This window comes from Aspergillus terreus, genomic scaffold (genome assembly GCF_000149615.1).
Source record: "Aspergillus terreus NIH2624 scaffold_3 genomic scaffold, whole genome shotgun sequence".
In the NCBI taxonomy this organism is placed as follows: domain Eukaryota; kingdom Fungi; phylum Ascomycota; class Eurotiomycetes; order Eurotiales; family Aspergillaceae; genus Aspergillus; species Aspergillus terreus.
In genome coordinates, this window is record NT_165926.1 from 575,403 (window position 1) to 594,447 (window position 19,045).

General features: G+C 50.2%; 3 protein-coding genes across 3 annotated transcripts; 1 reads left to right on the forward strand and 2 right to left on the reverse strand.

Annotated features, from left to right (window-relative positions):
* Positions 1-1,679: 1,679 nt before the first annotated feature.
* Positions 1,680-2,252, reverse strand: ATEG_02089 (mitochondrial 54S ribosomal protein uL11m; the record flags this gene model as incomplete). The annotated part of the gene is made up of 2 exons (XM_001211267.1): positions 1,680-2,012; positions 2,124-2,252. The coding sequence occupies 2 exons, from the start codon at positions 2,250-2,252 to the stop codon at positions 1,680-1,682; spliced, it is 462 nt and encodes a 153-aa protein (XP_001211267.1).
* A 475-nt stretch (positions 2,253-2,727) lies between these two features.
* Positions 2,728-4,142, forward strand: ATEG_02090 (survival factor 1 family protein; the record flags this gene model as incomplete). Its single annotated transcript, XM_001211268.1, has 5 exons — positions 2,728-2,794; positions 2,826-3,060; positions 3,125-3,549; positions 3,606-3,982; positions 4,044-4,142. 5 exons carry the CDS (start codon positions 2,728-2,730, stop codon positions 4,140-4,142), a joined length of 1,203 nt encoding a protein of 400 aa, XP_001211268.1.
* Positions 4,143-5,728: 1,586 nt separating this feature from the next.
* On the reverse strand, positions 5,729-18,884 carry ATEG_02091 (dynein heavy chain; the record flags this gene model as incomplete). Its single annotated transcript, XM_001211269.1, has 3 exons — positions 5,729-6,175; positions 6,230-18,516; positions 18,596-18,884. 3 exons carry the CDS (start codon positions 18,882-18,884, stop codon positions 5,729-5,731), a joined length of 13,023 nt encoding a protein of 4,340 aa, XP_001211269.1.
* Between the last annotated feature and the right edge of the window lie 161 nt (positions 18,885-19,045).

Sequence of the window (19,045 nt, forward strand, 5' to 3'; positions counted from 1 at the left end):
TTGTTCGACTACTAGGAATCCCAGTCTTTGCGCAGCGTCACGGGGGAAGAGAGAGAAAGACTCTTCCTGTGCAGCTTTCCACTGACCCTGTGCCAGGGTGTAAAACACCAGTCATGAAGTGGATGACGATGGAAGAATAATCCCGGTGCCGATTCTGCCGTCCAAGCGGGCGCCATCCGCGAACAGAATTCAAGGATGACCCTCCAGATCATCCGGATCAGCCCTGCGTACCATCCCGGCTAACTAACTGTCTCGTCTACCCCGCTAGATTTTTCTGGATTTCACCTGGCGTAGACTTTATGCATGTGGATAAGACCGGCCCAAGCCCTGACCACTCAGCTGATGCCACCATGGAACGGGATACCTAATGGAGTGTTGATATGATTAGAATGTTGTTATACTCCTGCAGTGTGCTTGGGGCCACGGACTGCGTCACACCGTATTGGCCAGATGATTGGAATTACAGATACTAAACTGGGGACGGTTATTCATCCCAGATAGATAACTAATCTCCTCCATATGACTATCGGAATATGACTCACTGACATATCAACCCATAAAAAGTCTAGAACACCATACAAGTATTCTGGACTTGGCCTCATGCGCAATCACATCCCGCACAATGGACGATTGAATAATACGGAGTAAATCCACGGTGGAACCGACTGCAGGTGGACCGAGCGGATCCTTACCGCTTTCGATCGATCTGGAAACTTGTCCGATCGGGTTAGACTCAGATCACCAGCCGGCGTGATTGGCAGGTGCGTTACCCTTTACAGCCTGCCAAACAGGGAAAACGAAAGCACCGGGGATTCTTCCAAGAATGTGTTCAGAATGATGAGGATGATGGATCTGGACAATGATCGGATGCGGTCCCAGAGAGCGGACATCTCACATCCCAAGAGGCAGATTGGACTTTCAACGGAGAAACGACCACAGGAGGAAACACCAAACTGTTCACACCAGAAGCTCTATTTACTCCGTACAGTTCCCCCCACAGTCTAGTAGATGCCGAGTCACTAAACGTATCTACATAGTTATTGTCTAGTTACTCCGTAGTACTTACCTAAGTGCTAGGTCTGCGGCCTTGTGCTACTACTGACGCAAGATGCCTAGCCCAGTTATTGAAGGATTGCGTGGAGTGCATTGCCTCCATACTCGCCAAGAACCTCCTTGTTGGAGCATGGGGCCCAGGATCAGCAGGGGGATTTGAAGTGGCAATACGGGATGTACATCCATAGCTGCCTAAGACTGTGTGTACGAAGCCCCTATTCCGCACAGCAACAGTCCTTTGAGCTTTATCTTTTGAGGTCTCGTGTTTTGTCGATCAACTCACCATCAGTGGCATGAGACGGGCTATGGATGAGCAGTAGGCAGCTTTGCTTTCTTCGTAACAGCTAACATCCAGACCCCTAATCTTGTCTCCACCATCTTTACACCCTCCTGGGATGTTGCGGGTCCTTTCTCTACAGGGTGTAGAATACCACCGGACCCTTATATAGAACCCTCGGACACTTGCGAAAACGCTTTCTATATCACATGCAATTCCTATCATACAATTGGTATAGAACCCGATCCCAAGAACGCCGGTATCATGATCGAAGCTGGTCAGTGGGCGCCAGTCGCAGAATCGCAACGACGCCGTAAGAAATGTACAGTTGATTTTCCGTGCAGGTCCTTCATGGGACCACCTGGATCCCAATGGACTTGGCCTGCGCAATGACACTCTTGCATAGTCCCTGCAAGCTCAACCCCGATAATCTCGTTTCGGTCTGCTTGATTTTGGCGATTTCGTAGACATGCTTGAGAGACACCTTGCCGACAATCTCGTGTCCGGGGTTCATCGCGCCACGGAGGCGATTCTTACGAGGCTCCACGTTCGCAGCATTCAACAAGAGCCATGTCGTTGTCGGGGTGCGGAGGTCGAAGTGGAACGAACGATCAGGGCGGACGGTGACGCGAGCGGGAACTGGGACGCCAGTGTTGATATGCGCGGTGCGGGCGTTGAACTCCTATAGAATGACTAAGTTAGCGAGGGTCGTTGTTCTCGAAAACATTAATGGTTCCAACATAAAGAGCTTCAAGATAATAATTCAACACTACCCAGCTATCTGGAAACGTACCTTGCAGAAGTCCATACTCTTGACACCCTTACTACCCAGGGCTGGACCGACTGGAGGACTGGGACTGGCTTGACCAGCGCCCACGATGAGCTTCACGATCTGATCCTTGGCCAACGCCTTTTTCGCCATTTTGAAGGGAGGAGAGGATGAGAGTAAGAACAACGAGCTGCAAAAACCGCAAACACAGGATGGAGTCGGCGAGACCGGTGTTGAACTCGGAAGGTCTTTTTGCGGCCAAGAATTTTCGGCTTCGGAGTTACTTACCGTTTCTTGTTGGCAAGCGAACCCAAAGGGAAATACTGGACGTCATTCTTCCCACCCCCAGATCTCTCACTACAGTCTCAATTCTACTGCATAAACCTCCCTTTACATTCGAGATTCTCATCGGCTTTGAGATTTGCACATCTTCTTGGCTTTTGGTGATCTTCCTAGTCCGCAGCTTTCCCGGATCTTTCTTCCCCTTTTGCCCGTGAAGAAAGAAGCCGTGAGCGAGACCGCTTTTGGGCCCCGCGCGCTATTGATTTATTATCCCCCCCCTTCACCTTTCCATTACTTACACCTCACTCTTCGATCTACACATCCTCCACCCCCTTTCCCTCCCATCATGAACTGGCTCAAGTCTACGTATGCTTTCTCCTTTCACTGCACCTTTATCCCTTCTTATAATTTCCGTGGAAGTGAGATGTTCTGCGTGCTGATCAGTTCAATTAACCGCATGTAGTCTCGCAAGCGTTGCTGGAACGCAGGAACCCATCTATGGCCCCGAAGCCATCCGGTCCGTTGCACAGCAAGCACAGGAGTCGCCCTACACTGTCCTGACCAAAGACGACCTGCGGTGGCGCGCCCACCAGTATACCAATGTCGAAACCAAGACATTCTATATCATGGCCGACAATGGCGCGCTCGTGATGGTACAAATTATCTACAGCAACATTGTGTACGTTTCTCTGTTTCCCATTGCTGCTTGAAAACAGTTTACTAACGTAATTAATTCTCCGTAGTGGAATCCATACCACCGCACAGGTCACGTCTAAGATCTTCAACCTCACCGGAGATGGACCGCACAAGTGGAACTCTGATCCCCTGTCCAACTTCATGTTCGACGAGAGCATGCTTTCGTTCGGAGCCGACAACCTTTCTCTGACCCTTAATGAGGAGGGTGATACCTACACCTTCAAGTCCGCCGTGAACGAAGACAACCTAGTGAACCTGTCCTTCAAACGCACATCTCCGGGATTCGTCGTCGGTAAGGATGGTACCAGCTATTTCGGTACTGACCCTCAGAACCCGTGGGGGTCGATGAGCCACGCGTTCTGGCCTCGTTGCGCCGTAGAGGGAACCATTACGACCAAGGAGAAGACCTATGATCTCGGTGGCCGAGGCATGTTCATTCATGCCCTTCAGGGCATGAAGCCTCATCATGCTGGTGAGTCGTCTGCTGCGGGAAGACTGTTATCATTTTCAGGGACTGATGAAATATAGCCGCGCGCTGGAACTTTGTTAACTTCCAGACCCCCACCTACACGGCTGTCATGATGGAATACACCACCCCACCATCCTACGGGTCGACCGTGGTGAACGTCGGTGGTATCGTCAAAGATGGAGAGATTGTTTATGCCGGTAGCACCAATACTGCCACCCACACAGAGTCCGCTCAAGATCCCGAGAGTGACTGGCCTGAGCCCAAGTCCATCAAGTGGGCGTGGGAAGGTAAAACACAGGATGGCAAAGACGTCCAGGCTGAATTACATGGTCCCCTTGGTAACAGACTGGATCGTATTGACGTTATGGCCGAAGTTCCTGGCTTCATCAAGACCATCGCCGGTAGTGTTGCCGGGACCCGTCCATATATCTTCCAGGTCAGTCATATGCACACCTGGCTGTTCACCAATCCGAATTCCGTTGCTAACAATCTTATAGTTTGCGCCTCAAGAGAAGCTTTCCCTGAAGGTAAAGATTGGGGATGAAGAAATTTCAGAGGAAGGATCCATGTTCTCTGAGGCGACTTTCATCTCCTGAATGATTCCACATACATAGAGCACTTCTGTCGAGGTCTCGTCTCAAGGCGTTATGATTGTTATTGCTCGACATGTTTTCATTGATCAGATCCACACCCGTTACAGAATACTTCCTTGTTTAATTATCCAGACATACATTATAAAGAGCACTTAATATTAGTTATACATATTTCCTTTTCACCGATATGTGTTGTTCTTGAAGGAGTGACCGGGGGAGTGTTTCGTCTTTTTATCTTGGACACAATCACCTGGACCTTGATATGGCCATCTGTTTCTACCATTGTGTTTCTCCCATCAATACCTAGTCTACAAAACCGCGTTTTTCTCACAACCTCTCCTCCTCAAACCCTCTTCTACTCAAAATCTCTCCCACCCACAACCTCCCCTACTCCCCGTTACCTTCCCCCCAAATGGATCCCACCAGACTTCCCAGAACCTGGCGTCCCAAGGCCAAACGGCATAAGTACGTCCCGGCTCTACTTGAGCGAGAACCAGGCTCGCTGCGAAGGACCCGAACAAGTCCACGATTCTAACGAGATTAAAAACCACAGGAAGCTTCGCGACAACCTGATGGGCATAAGTAAGTCCTTCCTTCGCGCCCAACTGCAAAGGCTATGCATAGCTAACCAAACATGCACGGCCAGCTCGCCCAGCAATCCGGTAATTGACGACCATCGAAGGAACCTTTCTCAAAGGAGTCGTACTGATATCCACGACTGCAATATAGCCGCCTTGCGCGCCGAGGCGGAGTCATTCGGATCAAGGCAGACATATACGATGAAATTCGTCGTGTTGTGAAGAATCGCATCGAGGACGTACGTATGACATGGCCGCGCTGTTTAGCAGTCCCACAGCCCCCTCAATGACCATACATTTCAGTTTCCAGGCATGGTTAACATAGTCTACAGGTGCTCCGACAGGTTGTTGATATCATGGATAGCGCGTCGACTAATCGAACGGACCGAAAGGTATGTTCACTGTCGAGCGTGTGCAGTTCGTGATACGATACTGATCACCTTGTACCCAGGTAGTCACTACGCGCGATGTAAGTCGCCTGACTAGATTACCATATGATTACTGGGAGGTACTAACAGGACGTCTTGGAAGATCGTCTACGCTTTGAATAGGGTTAGATCCTACCCACTCCCACTCCCGTGGTGTACCATACCAGGCCCACAAAATATCATGGGACGGATTGCTAATGGAGATGGTACAGATGGGAAACACCTTGTATGGTTTCGATTAAACACGGCTGCCAACGGAAATTTGTACAGTCCTGTGATTGATGTCTGTTGGGCGGCGGGTTCGGAAGATTTGGTTGTATCCACAATAGTCGTGCTTGGATTGAAGGGAGTTGCAGTCTAGCAAACAGAGTTGATGAATCGAATCTATGGCCAATACAGGAGGGCTATGAAAACATATTATGTAGGAAACATCACACAGAATGTGAATCAACAGCTATAACACATAATCGCAAAAGGATCCGCCGGCGGGGTCAAATGTACATCTTATCGCATATAATAACAAGCATGGAAAAGACATAATAAAATAGAAAGATTGGATAGCGCCCGAGTCATGAGAAACCGCTCAGGCACCGATCATCAACTGTTCGCCCTCATCAAGCAGAGTCGTCAACTTGGCCAAGTCAGAGATCATCTTGTTACCATGGCCAACAAGCAGTAGCTTTTCTGCATTGGCTGGGAGACCGAGGTACGTCGGAGGTTCTCTCTCAGGAAGGCGATTAACCCACTCCACGAAGTCCCGAATGCTTGTCTCTCCCGGAAGGACCAGACATTCATCATTCTCCACCCCCGAAACGAGCTTGTACTCATCTTCAAAGGCCGCTGGGGTGAGGAAGCTGGTGACCAGTTCCTGCAGTTGCTGGAAGTCACCTGAATCATCCACCTTGCCTCCATACATCTCTGTAACCAAAGTCCGAATCATGTCCCACGGGAGCTTCTGAGGTGCAACATTGGATCGACCCTGAGCTACCGTATCAACCCAGTGATCAATGATGTATGCAGAGCACTCGTACTATAGGAAATAGGTTAGTTACCGTCAAGCCTCGTAAGGTCGGATATAACTTACATCACTGTCGTTAAACTCCCAGAAGCCCTTCCATCCGAGACTTGGTGCATACCGCAGCCTTTCTTGAACGACAGCATGGAGGAAGGAGAGCAAGAGATAAACGCGAGCCTTCTCGACTGGAGGCTTGCTGGCCCTCAAGGACAGGGAGGTCAAGGAATCCTTCATGTTGGCACGCACACCGGCCGGCTGTTCGTACATGAGAACACGCGATGCTCGGATCAGATTGACAGGGATCTTGGGGCTAGATTCCATAGAGAGGAACAATCTAAAGTCCTTATGAGGTTTGAGGGATTCCAGCCTCTTTTCGAGGCTCTGCAGCCAAGAGGGTGCGAGGTGGACATTCTTGACCAAGACCCAGGTGCCAGCAGAAGCGGCATTAGTGATAGCCTTGTCAGCACTCTCGAGACCTTCGTTGGAGCCCATTGCAATATTCGCGCAGATAGCGTGCATGCGCTCCACAAGTGCATCGACCTTGTAACTAGCATCGAAACCAGGGCTCGAACTGAGGGAAATCGGTCTTGTCGCTGTGACTTGGTCGACGATGTCCTTGAGGTCGCCACTGCCTTCAAACAATTCGCGACCGAAGACTGCCTCAATAAAGCGTTCGGCAGTTGGAACGAATCTGTCCAATCTACACAGCTTCACGAGTAACAACGTCCGCAGCGATTTGTTTAGAGGCTCTGCGTCTTCTGGCCAAAGGGTGGGCACTGCGTTCTCTGCAAGTTCTTCGCTAAAGAACCGTTCCCACTGTTCTGACGGCACGTCTTGGAATTTCGATTTGAAGAGAGGCATGTTGGCGACCCGGTTCATCACCTGTTCCTTCAGTTCAGATGTTGTTGATAGATCCACTCCTTCCGTTGACTGGTCAAGGATGGTGTCAATAATATCCTTGTCCACAACAAAGGGCGAGGCCTGCGCAAGCAGCATAGCCAGCGTAATGCGGTCCTTTTGAATCATGCCCAGAGAGGTTCGCTGGTATGTCGTAACAAAGAGGTCGTGCAGAATAATCTGCACACGGGCGGCATGATCCTTTTCTTGGGCCAGGCGCTTGTTCTGGTAAAGGACAGAATGGAAGATATCCACGAAAAATTGAAGAGAGAACTGGTAGAAGTGGTTGATATGATGGAGCTGTTCCAACACGGCGAAGACAGCACTGCAAGCACGAGCAATGATGTTATAGTTGAGGGTGATGTTCTCTACCTCAGTCATCACTCCCTCAGTCTCCACCATCTTCTTTGAGATTTCTGCTGCTTCCTTCTTGAGGGTCTCGAGGGTCTCAATAACGTGGTCATCATCCAGGATGTTGCCACGCGACTCATTTAAAGCCTGAAGAAGTCTCTTTTCGAGCTGGCGTAGATGAATCTTGAACTCGCCTTGCAATTTGACCAGATCAGTGCGTCGCGCATCGACATCAGGTCTCTCAAATTTCAGAACCTCGTTGAGAGACTGTGTTTGAAGACTGCTTTGGGTTACAGTAAAGTTCACAAAGGTAGTCCGGCTGCAGACATCCGGAGGGAAGCATGCAGACGGGTCTCGCGTTGACAGGAAGAGTTTGAATGAAGGAGAAAAGTCGATCTCCTGCTTGCCGAGCTGGATGAGGACACGGCCTCCGGTCTTCTGGTACTCCTTGTTGAGGACATGGTTCAGGATGGGATCCAAGTACTCAGCGTCCTGAATGAGAATAGGATTTCCAAAACGCAGGGCACTTTCCAACTGTTTGACAAAGGAATCGTCCAAAAAGCTGGTAACAGTCAACTTTCTGTCCGTGCTTTCCTTTTGCAGGAATTCGGTGGTACGTCCAGAGGGATCGATGATCAGAGGATATCTGTTGTACCGCTTCAAGATGATTGCGTTCTCGGTACAGAGGTCATCAACCGGGAGCGAGTGATCTTGCCAAGTAAGACGCTCATCGGCGTTTGATAGATACTCAGTGACGGGGTTATGAGGCTTGAAGCTGATGCCGGACTGTGTCAACTGGTTAACCCAATCATCGATCATTGCCTTTCGGAACTGTTGATCATAAAGACCAGCATATGCAAGGAAAGCGGCCGCAATGAGGACATCGCCGACGAGGGTGCTGATCTGTGTTTCGAACGATTTGCTTCCTTCCTCCCATCTCGTACGTTCAGACGCCAAGCTATCGAGCAGGCGAACACTTCGGTCGACCTTGAACTGCACTCGGGACATCTCGGCCTTGATAGCCTGGGTTTCGCTAATAAGAGCAGCATACTCAGCTTTGTAGGTGGAGATACTGCTTTCAAGGTCCTGGATGGTATTTTCGATGGCCTGGGCCTCAGCCTTCGTCTGCAAAGCTTGCTCCTCAAGCTGATCCACTTCTTCACGCAGGGGTCCGACACGAGCCAAAATCTCCGAGTAATTGACCTGCGCTTCAACCCACTGGACTAGAGGTCCACAAGCCTTACTAGCTCTGTACACTCGCTCGTAAGTGAAATCCTCCTTCGAAAGATACTCGTTCTGCATCTTGACCCGGTGGTTTCTCGTCATCTGCCGCTCATTGTCGTAGTTGACAATACTAGCGATAAAGTCGTCTTTTCGGACGATACCCTGGATTGTCTTCCAGTTATCCACCTTGTGACCAAGCAGTGTGCACACGGCCTCGAGCGCAAGACGAACGCCAGCTGGAGGGTTACCCATGGAACGGACTTCAGTGAGATGTTGGCGTTTGATGTTGCTAACACTCTTCTGGGCCTCTAAGACAGCTGGTTCGGCTTTAGCAAGGTCATTAAGCACAACTTCCTTTCGACGGGCGACTTCTTGCTCCTGCTTCTCAAGGGCGGCTTGGACCTCCAGTGAGACGGCTTTGCGCTGTTCGGCTTCTTGTTGGTCAGCCACCATGCGTTGGAGCTTCTCGTTGGCTTCGGTATCCTTCTTCTCCAGTTGGGTCTTCTTTTCTGCAAGGCTAGCACGCAGGTCGCTGACTTTATCCACCGTATCCCGCAACTTTTCAAGACCCACGTTCAAGTGACGTTGTTGCTCTTCAAGGTCCTCGCGCTTCTCATTGAAAAGTTTGACGTAATGCGCAACGAAATCGAGGTAGTGGCGCGGTGTGAGGAACGTGGCTTTTCCTTGTTGTTTCTGAAGGCGCTGGTTAAACTTTTGAAGGGAGTAGTGAATGTAGACCATCGAATTGACGACAGCATCTCTGTGTGATGCAGGAAGACTCAGATCCCGGTATGCTACGGGAATGCTGTCAGGTGCAACAAAGTTCGTCTTGTCCAGATCAATTGCTTGCGTCAGCTCAGAACCGACCTGGAAGAGTGCTTGATCCGACCAATCACCCATCCAGTTCAGAACACATCTGTTGAAAAGCGCAGGACTTGTCGCGGCCTTGGAGGACAACCCTTCCTCAGGTGGGTTCATGGTGAAAACAACATGCAAGTTCTTGACAATTTGTTGTGTGAACCACTTGTATAGCTCTTCTTGTGTGTCGAGAAGAAGGCCTTGACGTTGCGCACCTTCTTTGCACGCGGTCATTAGGGAGGAGAATTCATCACCCTCGAACAACCCTGGCACTTCAGCGTTGGCCAGAAGAGTGTTCATACGTTCAAGGAAGCCAGAATCCAAGACGTTTGACTCATCCATGATAAAGCAAATCTTCTCACCCCGGCAGCCTGCACGTCGGAGGACACTCCTTAAGTCGTCATCAAAGTCTTCAGATGAGTACTTTCCGTGTACCTTGATCTGGAACACCTTCAAGCCATTCATCCAGGCGACGAAGCGCGAAAGCGTGGTTTTACCACTTCCGCTGACACCAATAAGGATAAGGTGACCTTGAGGTTGGCGGAAGACACGGTCAATACGCAGAGCATGTTCCAGGACATCATTAAACAGCACGAGAGGAACGTCAACCTCCTCTTCACAGAACGTCCTCAACCGTGCGTTCACAAAGTCGCGCAGCTGTTCTTGCTCCACAGGAACGTAGTTCTTGGACAGCCAGTTCGAGAAAAGAATGGGCCCTTTCAGGGCTTGCTCCTGATCAATGGTAGGGAAATTGTCGAGGGCAATGCGCCGGACGGTATCTGCTGTCCATTTTCGCTCTTCTTCATCAACAAGTCGGTCCTGGAAGAGGCGCAAGGCTTCGTGTGCCCAGATCCGAACCAGACCTTCGATGGAAAGTGAATCAAGCGGTTTGATAGCCTCGTACACACCACGCACCCATCTGGTAAGCTCACGAGGGGAGTAGACATAATGGGGTTGAATCTTTGGCGTAAAGCGGGTTTGAGATTCCAAGTATAGCTGCACCATGGCTTTGGTCAGATTTTCGGAGTAGCCCCGCAAAAGAGGGAGGATCTTCAGAACAGCGGAATTGAAGGTGCCATAGATCTGCATGAGCGAGATTTCCCCGGGGTAGTCAACCATGATCAGAGGGGCATGACGCAAGAATCTTTCAGCCAGCGGTGTACGTCCAGCGTCAGTTGGAGGGTTACAGGCTCCAACAAATTGAATGCGGTCCAAAGTAACCCATGTCTTGTCGGACGTCCTCCAGAAACCATTCTGCTCAACAAGTTGCCGCAGGAAGGAGATCGCGCGCTGGGTTCCATATCGGTCAGGTGCTGGAAGGTTGATCTCATCACAGAAAATAACCAGCCAACGACCAATTTGGCTAGGTGACATGACCACGCCATTCAGCGTTTTCTTGTATTCACAATACTGCTCGAATGTCTTGATCAGGAGATCCGGAGTAGTGGCACTAGAGAAGTTGAGGCCGACAACCTCCATATTCGGGAGTTTCCGAAGAGCAGCAAACAGTGTCATGGTTTTACCAGATCCAGGAGGGCCACACAGGAGCAAAGGCTTATGCTCTGCAAGCCAAGAATAGAGCACATCTTCATGACGAACAGTGTCCACAGTGGGAATAACCACATCTGTTTGGGTAATTGAGTGCGTGTTGATCTCGACAGTTGGAACTTGCGAGTGCCAGGTAGTCCAGTCTGCTTTGGGAAGAGTGATGTCGTAGTCAATGAGAGACGACATTCCATCTGCAGGAAGATCGATGGTCGACATGCCCGATACAAACTGTCCAAATGCCTGTCGATCAGCCAGGGGACAGTCACCAGTGAACGACCAAACGAGGCCTAGAAGTAGCTTTTTTGAAACATAGGACTCTATCTGGTCGGAATCCAGCGGAAAATCGACATGCTGAATATTATACTCGAGGATATTGCGGCAAGCCTTGTTTAGAAGACTAAACAAGGTATTGAGAGCACGTATGTCCGTGAACTCCATGATGTGGTTGTACTTCTTCGCCTCCTCCAACGATTTCAGGACAAGATCATCAGTCTGCAGAAGCTGCTTCAGAATTGTGGAAACCATGTCTTGTGCATCCTGCGTTTTGATCGCAGCCTGGCCTGACGGCGCGCTATCATCATCCAGGTCTTCAAATGTTTTCGTTCGGAGCGACTCAACGTAGTTGGAGATGATCATTGAAGGAGTGACAGTGTCGTCATTGAACCAGACCATACCACAACGACTGACTGTTGCCAAGGTAGCATATTTGAGAGTTTCAACCTCAAACATGATGCGTACATTGGGCGGCAAATTAAGACGTTCACCATTGGGTAGAGTCAAAAGCTTGTTGTCGTCAAGAACACTGTTCAAGTTCTCAACCCATTCAGGATCAACGTCTCCGTCGAAGACAATCCAGTGTCGCTTAGAATCTTCACCTCGAAGATTATCAACGATCTTTCTCAATATACCCGTAAACAGACCGTCTGTCCACTCTCTAGTAGTGCTGTCCAGGTTTCCGTACAGGGCTTCTTTAGACATGACCTTGGAGTCAATGATGTGGGATACGCCTTCGACGCCCTCAATCTGCTGAAGCGCCTGGAGGAGTATTTTCCACGCGGAAGATTTTCCGGCTCCCGATTTACCGACCATCATGACACCATGGTGGATTGTCTGGATTTGATAAAGCTGCAAGGCTTTGGTGACCCACATCTCACTATCGACATGGTGCTGTTCCCGAGCAATTTCGCGGATGGTTGCTTCAAGCTTCTCATAGTTGGCGGGAACGTATTCCACTCCTGCAAAATCTTGTGATTGGATTTCCAGCATCTTGTCAACATCCTCCCGGACGAGCTTAGGTGCAATCGTTTCACGAAGGCTCTGCACAATGATTTGAGGTTCGATGAGCTCATCCGGACCTAGGTCGCCATCTGTGCTGGCAATCCGAGCTCGTTTAAGACCACCTGAGCTGACGAGAACACTCTTCAGAGCACGCAGACCAAAATCGTAATGGGCTTGTTTAGACAGCTGGGAAGCGCAGTGGTCGAAGAAGGGGACTGTCTTTGTCGAGAGCCGCTTCGCCTGCTTGAAACCCTGAGAAAACAGCATAACCTCCGCAATGAGCTCCTTGTCGGGCTTGGACATTGCCACGCTCCGGAAGAGCTTCTTCAAGTTGTCGGGGAGATTGGAACGACCAGCATAGCCAGGATTCATTGTAATGAAGATTCCAGTGCTCGGGTTGACACTGAGACGTCTGCCGACGAGCTCAATCTGGGCCTTGTCATCAGTCTCCCCGTTCTTAAGACCAATTTGGATGTTTTGGATCTGCTGAGAGACAGCGGAAAGAATTCTCTCCTCGAGACGGTTGAACTCATCAAAACAACCCCATGCACCAACTTGGCAAATACCAAGGAAGATTCGGCCCATGGCTTGAAAATCAAAAGTGTCGTCACAGCAGAACACCAAAGTGAAGCGTCCAAGTTGAAGACCCAATGCTTTAACGGATTCTGTTTTACCGGTACCAGCGGGTCCATAGGGGGATCCTCCGAGTCTTTGACACAATGCTTGGGTAAGTGTCAAGAAACAACGATCAGTAAGCGGAGTGCGAACAAGACGCTCTGGGACGCCGAGATACTCAAATCCGTAGTTCAGCTTGGCGTTGGCCATATGAACATACAATCGTTGGAGATATTCGCCTTCGGGTCGGTAAACATAACGCATCTGTAGAAGCCAAAGATAGTGGATCGGCGTTGTAGCGTTAAATGCTATGAGCTTCGAAATGACGTCCCGCTGGTGAACGAACTCCGTGATCATATGCTCACACTTCTTCCTGGTAATTGCGTCCAGCTCGCCAAGAACAGTAACAGCAAGCATCTCGAGCACTCGAACCTGGGCATCATACAGAGACGAGAGGTCGGTGCCGCCGTTCTCCAATGACTTCTGCACAGCATTAGTCCAGACCACCTGGCTGGCAAGAACGACAATTTGGGCAGGGTAGTTAGCAATGTAGTCATTGAAGGCCGTGCGATCAACTTCCGAAGAGTTATAAAGCGGCTCAAACTGCTCGACAGCCTCGGCAAGCAGCTCTGCGAGTGTCAATTTCATGTTATTTTCGAGGGCTCCCAGCCATTCATTGATCTTAGGCGTCTTGACTAGATTGATTTCCTTCTTCAGACGGACCTCCTCGCCTTCCTTAGAAGTAAAACCGACGATATTGTTGTCATCATCCATGAGAACACCGGAGAGACCCGCAAACATCTTCTTGAAATGCTTCGCAACACGGAAGATATCGTTGCTGTTACCAATGATCTCGAGCAGGTCTTCGTCACCAACGAAATAGAAGCGAGGGAATGACACACGCTCCCGTTCCAGGTATTCACCCAGTGCCTTCTGAATCTTGTTGAGCAACTCCGCTAGTCTCTCCAGCGACTTTTGAACCCCGTTGATAGCAAGGACGTCAAGCACGAAGGGAGATTTGTAGACTTTCTTCATGACCGCGAAGAACTCCGAGTTGATATTCTGAAAGCGGCCAGATTCTAAGGGAAGAAGATGCTTGATATCCGCGTTGCCAGTGAAGACTCCTTCCAGATACACCCACTGCCTTTGCACGTCAATCCAGACGTCAAAGAGGACATGGACTCTGTTAAGTTTATCTTCCCAGGAAGAAGCTTCTTCTTCAAACTCCTTAAAGTAAGGCGAGTGTCGCATTGCTTGCAAAGAGTTCAGGTTCTCACTGCACTTCGCAAAGAGATCGTCAAAGCCACGAATTAATCGGCACTTGTTCTGGTAATTGACGAGATCGAGAGAATAGTTCTGCCATGTTTCACGGACAGACCTCAAGAACTCTTCCAAAGCCATTTCGCCCTGCGCTTGAGCAATAATATTCCGGATTACCGTCTCACTCAGAGTGAGGTTTAGATCCCAGACATCACCAAGAGTGAGGGAGACGAGCGAAAACCTCTTGCCCGGCTTGATTGCCTTGTAGATCTTCTGCCAGTGCCGTTCACGGACAGCTTCGGATTTCATGTCAGAGATCAGGACGTTCACCTTGAGGAGCTGGCGAAGGACGTTTTGAATATGTTCGAAGGCAGCATACTGGCGCATCCGGCTGGGCATCTCCTTTGTCATTTTTATCAGGCCGTCGATAGACTGACGAAGTTTCCTGGGCTGCACGCTCGTCCACAAAGTGTCCCTAAGATCATTGAGGCTCTTCCAGATTGTCGACAGAGCTGCCCAGACTGACATGAAGTCCTGAACCTCCTCAAGGATAGCCGGAAGAGAAGACTCTGCGCTTGCAGGCAGGTCAAGAGCTTCTTTCGCCTTCGAGACCATTTCAAACTCCGACTGAAGTGATTCAAGACGCGATTGGAACGAGCTGAGTGTACGAGAAGCCTCGTCGGGAGGAATAGTACCAGACACCGGTTTCTCTTCATTCCACTGGGCGATGATTGCCGCAATCTTATCGCCAATGACTTTGTCCTCGGCGGCAATCTTCGCGCGCAACCCTTCAGTTTGATCGTGCACGATTTTGCTCTTGCGGGCAAGTAACTCGTTCAAAGCGGCCCATTCACCATCGACGTTCTCCACATGGAGCCAGTCGCTAGGGAACTGATACCGTTGGCGTGCAAGAGTTGTCTGGCCTTGGCGGAAGAGGTCGACTTCCGGCTCCCAGACTTTCGCCTTCCGTTTGCACTGCTGAACGATAGTAATGAAAGAAACGGCGTGTGCGGTTGAGGAAGCTTCCAGGGTCTGGCCTTCCAGATCCCGTCGCGCGGATGCAATTTCAGAGTGGACCTCTCTCATCCGACCTCCAAGCTTGGATCCAAACCTCTGGAGGATCTCGTGTTGCCATTGATCGTACTTGGCGTTGACTTTAGTCTGGACCTGCTCGTAGTCAATCTGAATATTACCGAATGATCGGCTGACTTCAGAGGTATCGAAGGTTGCTCGGCTTTTCCGGATCTCCTGGAGTAGCTGAAGCCATTGAGACAAGTCATCGCCTAGAATATCGTACACATGCTCCGACTGTAAATCCCAGAGAGACTGGAACTGCAGCCACTTGTCAACATACTCTGAGACTTCCTTCAGCCTAGACTCCACGGCATTGTAAACTTGATTGAGCTCGTCGACGCAGTTTTGGGGAAGATCCACGAAACGGGAGTCGGATGGTTGCACTTTCTCGACACCGATCGAGATTTGATATCGCGAGGCTTTGATCTTTTCCAGGTTGCAAACAACGCCTAGCCAATCCCCAAATTGGGAGAACCAACTCGCTCGCGCATATTGCAATGGCGGGTCAAGATGGAGTACTTGGTTTCGCATGGATATCTCATGCACCAGCTTGGGGAATTCGATGCTGTAGGTGATTCCCTCTGCTTGCCCTTCAGTCGTGGTATGTGAGCTTTGCTGTCCATTCTTAGTCTCGTGGAAGGAATGGATCCATTCTCGGATCGCACGGTGGAGGCGTTCACGAAGGATGGACTCAATCTTCTGGTTCAGATTGGAGACCCAGTATCCCAAGTTCACATAGTTCTCCAAATTCAACTTATCGACCGAGACCTGGATTGTGTCCAGGCGCTGCTTGAATGCAGATGCCTCGTATGGGCACGTTTTGAGCTCATGGATTGCCTTCTGGATATTCTCGTTGATAGAAGCAAGAACAGCCGTCTTAGACTGGAGGACCGAGGCCGAGCCAGCGAATTCGCGTACAAATTGGACATGTTTGCTCTCCGTTCGGGTAGTTGGGATGGCCGAGTCAATTGCACCATTGGCCAATGCTGATTGCTTGACATGCAGTTCATACGAATGCACGAACGATTCCCACCGGAGAGGAACACCTTTTGTGATCATACTCTGGGTGTCATTGACATAACCGTTCAGGAGGATCGCAACTTCAGTCATTGACAGGATGGAACGGTGTGTTTGTAAGAGGGTTCGGACGCTCTCCATTAAACTGATTGCGTACGGATAGACACGCTTAGCCTCCTTCGAAATGTTGCTCACGGCGTGGGGAACTTGAAAGTTCAACCAGATAAGGTTGCGGACTTCCTTGAAGAGCGCAATGACTTGAGGGTCAAAGTTCACGGCAAGTTCGAGGGTATTGCCAGCGGCGCGGTTGCGTATGATATTGAATAACCGGCCAGATATCGTGATGTGCCGTCTTTGCACGTCATGCAGCCACGACTCGAAAACTGGGCGGGTATCCAGCTTCTTCCGGAAAAGGCTGCTCTCAGCCTGCAGTTTCTGGCCCTCAGTATGCATATGCCAATCCTCTCCTAGCACATCCTCAACTTTGCGCATGTATCCATCAAGCTGTCGCTCAATTTGGCGTGCCCAAACTATGGCTCCTGAAACTGGTGGTAGATCACGCAATTGAGACATTGCATGAGCCTCGGAGTGGCCATATTGTTGCTTGAAACGTTCGTGTAGGGAGTTAATGTCTTGCTTGACATTCTCAATGAGCTGTGTCTGGTATTCGCCAATGGCACCCCGGATCTTGGGACGCACAAGCAGTGCATTGAATTTTGAAAAGACACGGAACATTTCGTTCGCATTCTTCGCTGTCGCCAGGCGGTCTCGCAGACGAGCTATGATGGAGTTCTCAACGCGGGATGTGCGTTCATTATATGCAATTTCCTCTTGCACCCACAATTGCGTGCCTTCGGGGCTCACGTCCAGCACGTCAACGTTCTTCAAAGCAGCATACGCCTGAGCAACTTCTTCGACAGCATCCACGTCTCCGATCTCCTCCACAATGACAGCATCGTCAGATCCAGCTCCGGCAGCAGTGGAGCCTTTGGGCCCGAGGACATTGACGATAGTCCTTTGAAGTTGCTCGTGGTTGACCCGAAACGTGTTGATGTATTTCAAGCGCTCCTGGGTGGCTGTGTGGCGGGGGACGATCTTGATTGGAATGAACTTCTCGTTGCGACGCCTTGTGGAGTCACGCGCAACGTTGGTAAACTCCTTCAAGTTCTCTTCCCAAGTCCTCCAAATTGCACCAGCGGTCTTCATCAGATTACGGAAATCACGATAATCCAAGTGCAAGATCGTGCGTCCATGCAACAGACTATGAATTTGCGTGTCCAGATCTCCAGAAATAGCTTCCACAAGAGCTAGAGCGCGCTTGATCGGGTAAGGGCAAATCTTGAGCTTCTTGTTCAGATGATTGAAGATCATGTTGAGCGACTCCTGCACCTTAGACAAGGAGGTTGCCGACAGAAGTTCATCCAGTGGGAAGTCACGCATGAGTTGATTGTACTTCTGAACCAGATCAGTGGCCTCCCGGAGACCAGTGTCAGCAACAAAGCTCAGAGTAGCTTGGTATCGCTTAGCATGGCGGAGGATGTCCATCGTGAGCTGCACACCATCTCCACGCAACTGGTTTTCGATGCCTTCGAGAGCAGTTTCCATGGACAGCCAAAAGTTGATCTCTTGGGCTGCAGATCCGCTGTCCGCATCTCGAGACATTTTCGTAATAGTCTGGATAGACCGAATCCATGCATTGACATTGTTCTGAATGCTATTAATGAAAGCACTGCTTTCAAGAGTTGTCGCATCAATCAACTCCACCGACGGTTTCACACCTCGCTTCTCGGCCTCCAGTAGGGCCGCCTGGACAACTTCGTGGAGCGGCAAATTAAGCGCAGGGATTTCAACATTCTGCTGCAAATGGAGAAGATTGAGCTCCAACTCCGCAAACTTCTTCTTTGTTCCTGGCACGCCAGTCTTCGCTTCAGTATCCGTCCGGGGCTTGGGACCACTAATCGCCTCCTGGTTGCGGGTGTAGGCTTCGAAGTAAGGGCTCAGTCCATGGTGTACGAGGAGGTGTAGGATCTCGTATGGCGACAAAGATGTCCCTTGTTGCGCTTGCGTATTGTTCAGAGAGGCCAAGCCAGGCAGGTTCATCACCTGGATCTGCGAGGATAAGGGGAGGGTAGGATCGATAGCAGCGGGGCGTTTGATGAATGCGACGGACGCAACAGTAGTGGAAGAAGACGAAATTTCGGTGGACAGGTTATAAACATACTGAGTTAGTGAAGCTGCGACGTATTAGCCATTTCTCACTTCTCGAAACGAGTTAAAAAAAAAAAAAAAAAAAAAAAAAAAAAGTAGATATACCTTCAGCGTCGTCATCCTGAGTCCCTTCTTCAGTGCCCACGATATCCTTCTGGACATACAGAGCGACCTGCGACTCAGACGCAAATCGCGTGCATCGTTGCACCGTCTCGCTATACTTGGCCTTAGATAGTAAACTGCCAGGGCCCTCTAGCTCGGTTTTCAGAGCTCCCAGGGTCACTTGCAGCACATCCACTAAGTATTGGACCACGGTACTCGAGTCCACAAAAGGCGTAGGGGTTGCTGGTGCGACACCATTCGAGCCCCCAGAAGAGGCGACCTCCATGGTCATAGTTGCTTCTGGTCACCAAATCGCGAAATCATCGATGATCACGGTCAAAACGGGTGTATGGTGACACCAAAGCGGCCGCAATCCCAGGCGAGAAGGTCCAGATCAACTGGGATGAATCTCGGAACCTGTGGGAACGGCGAACGTTGGGGTCGTCTTGCGAT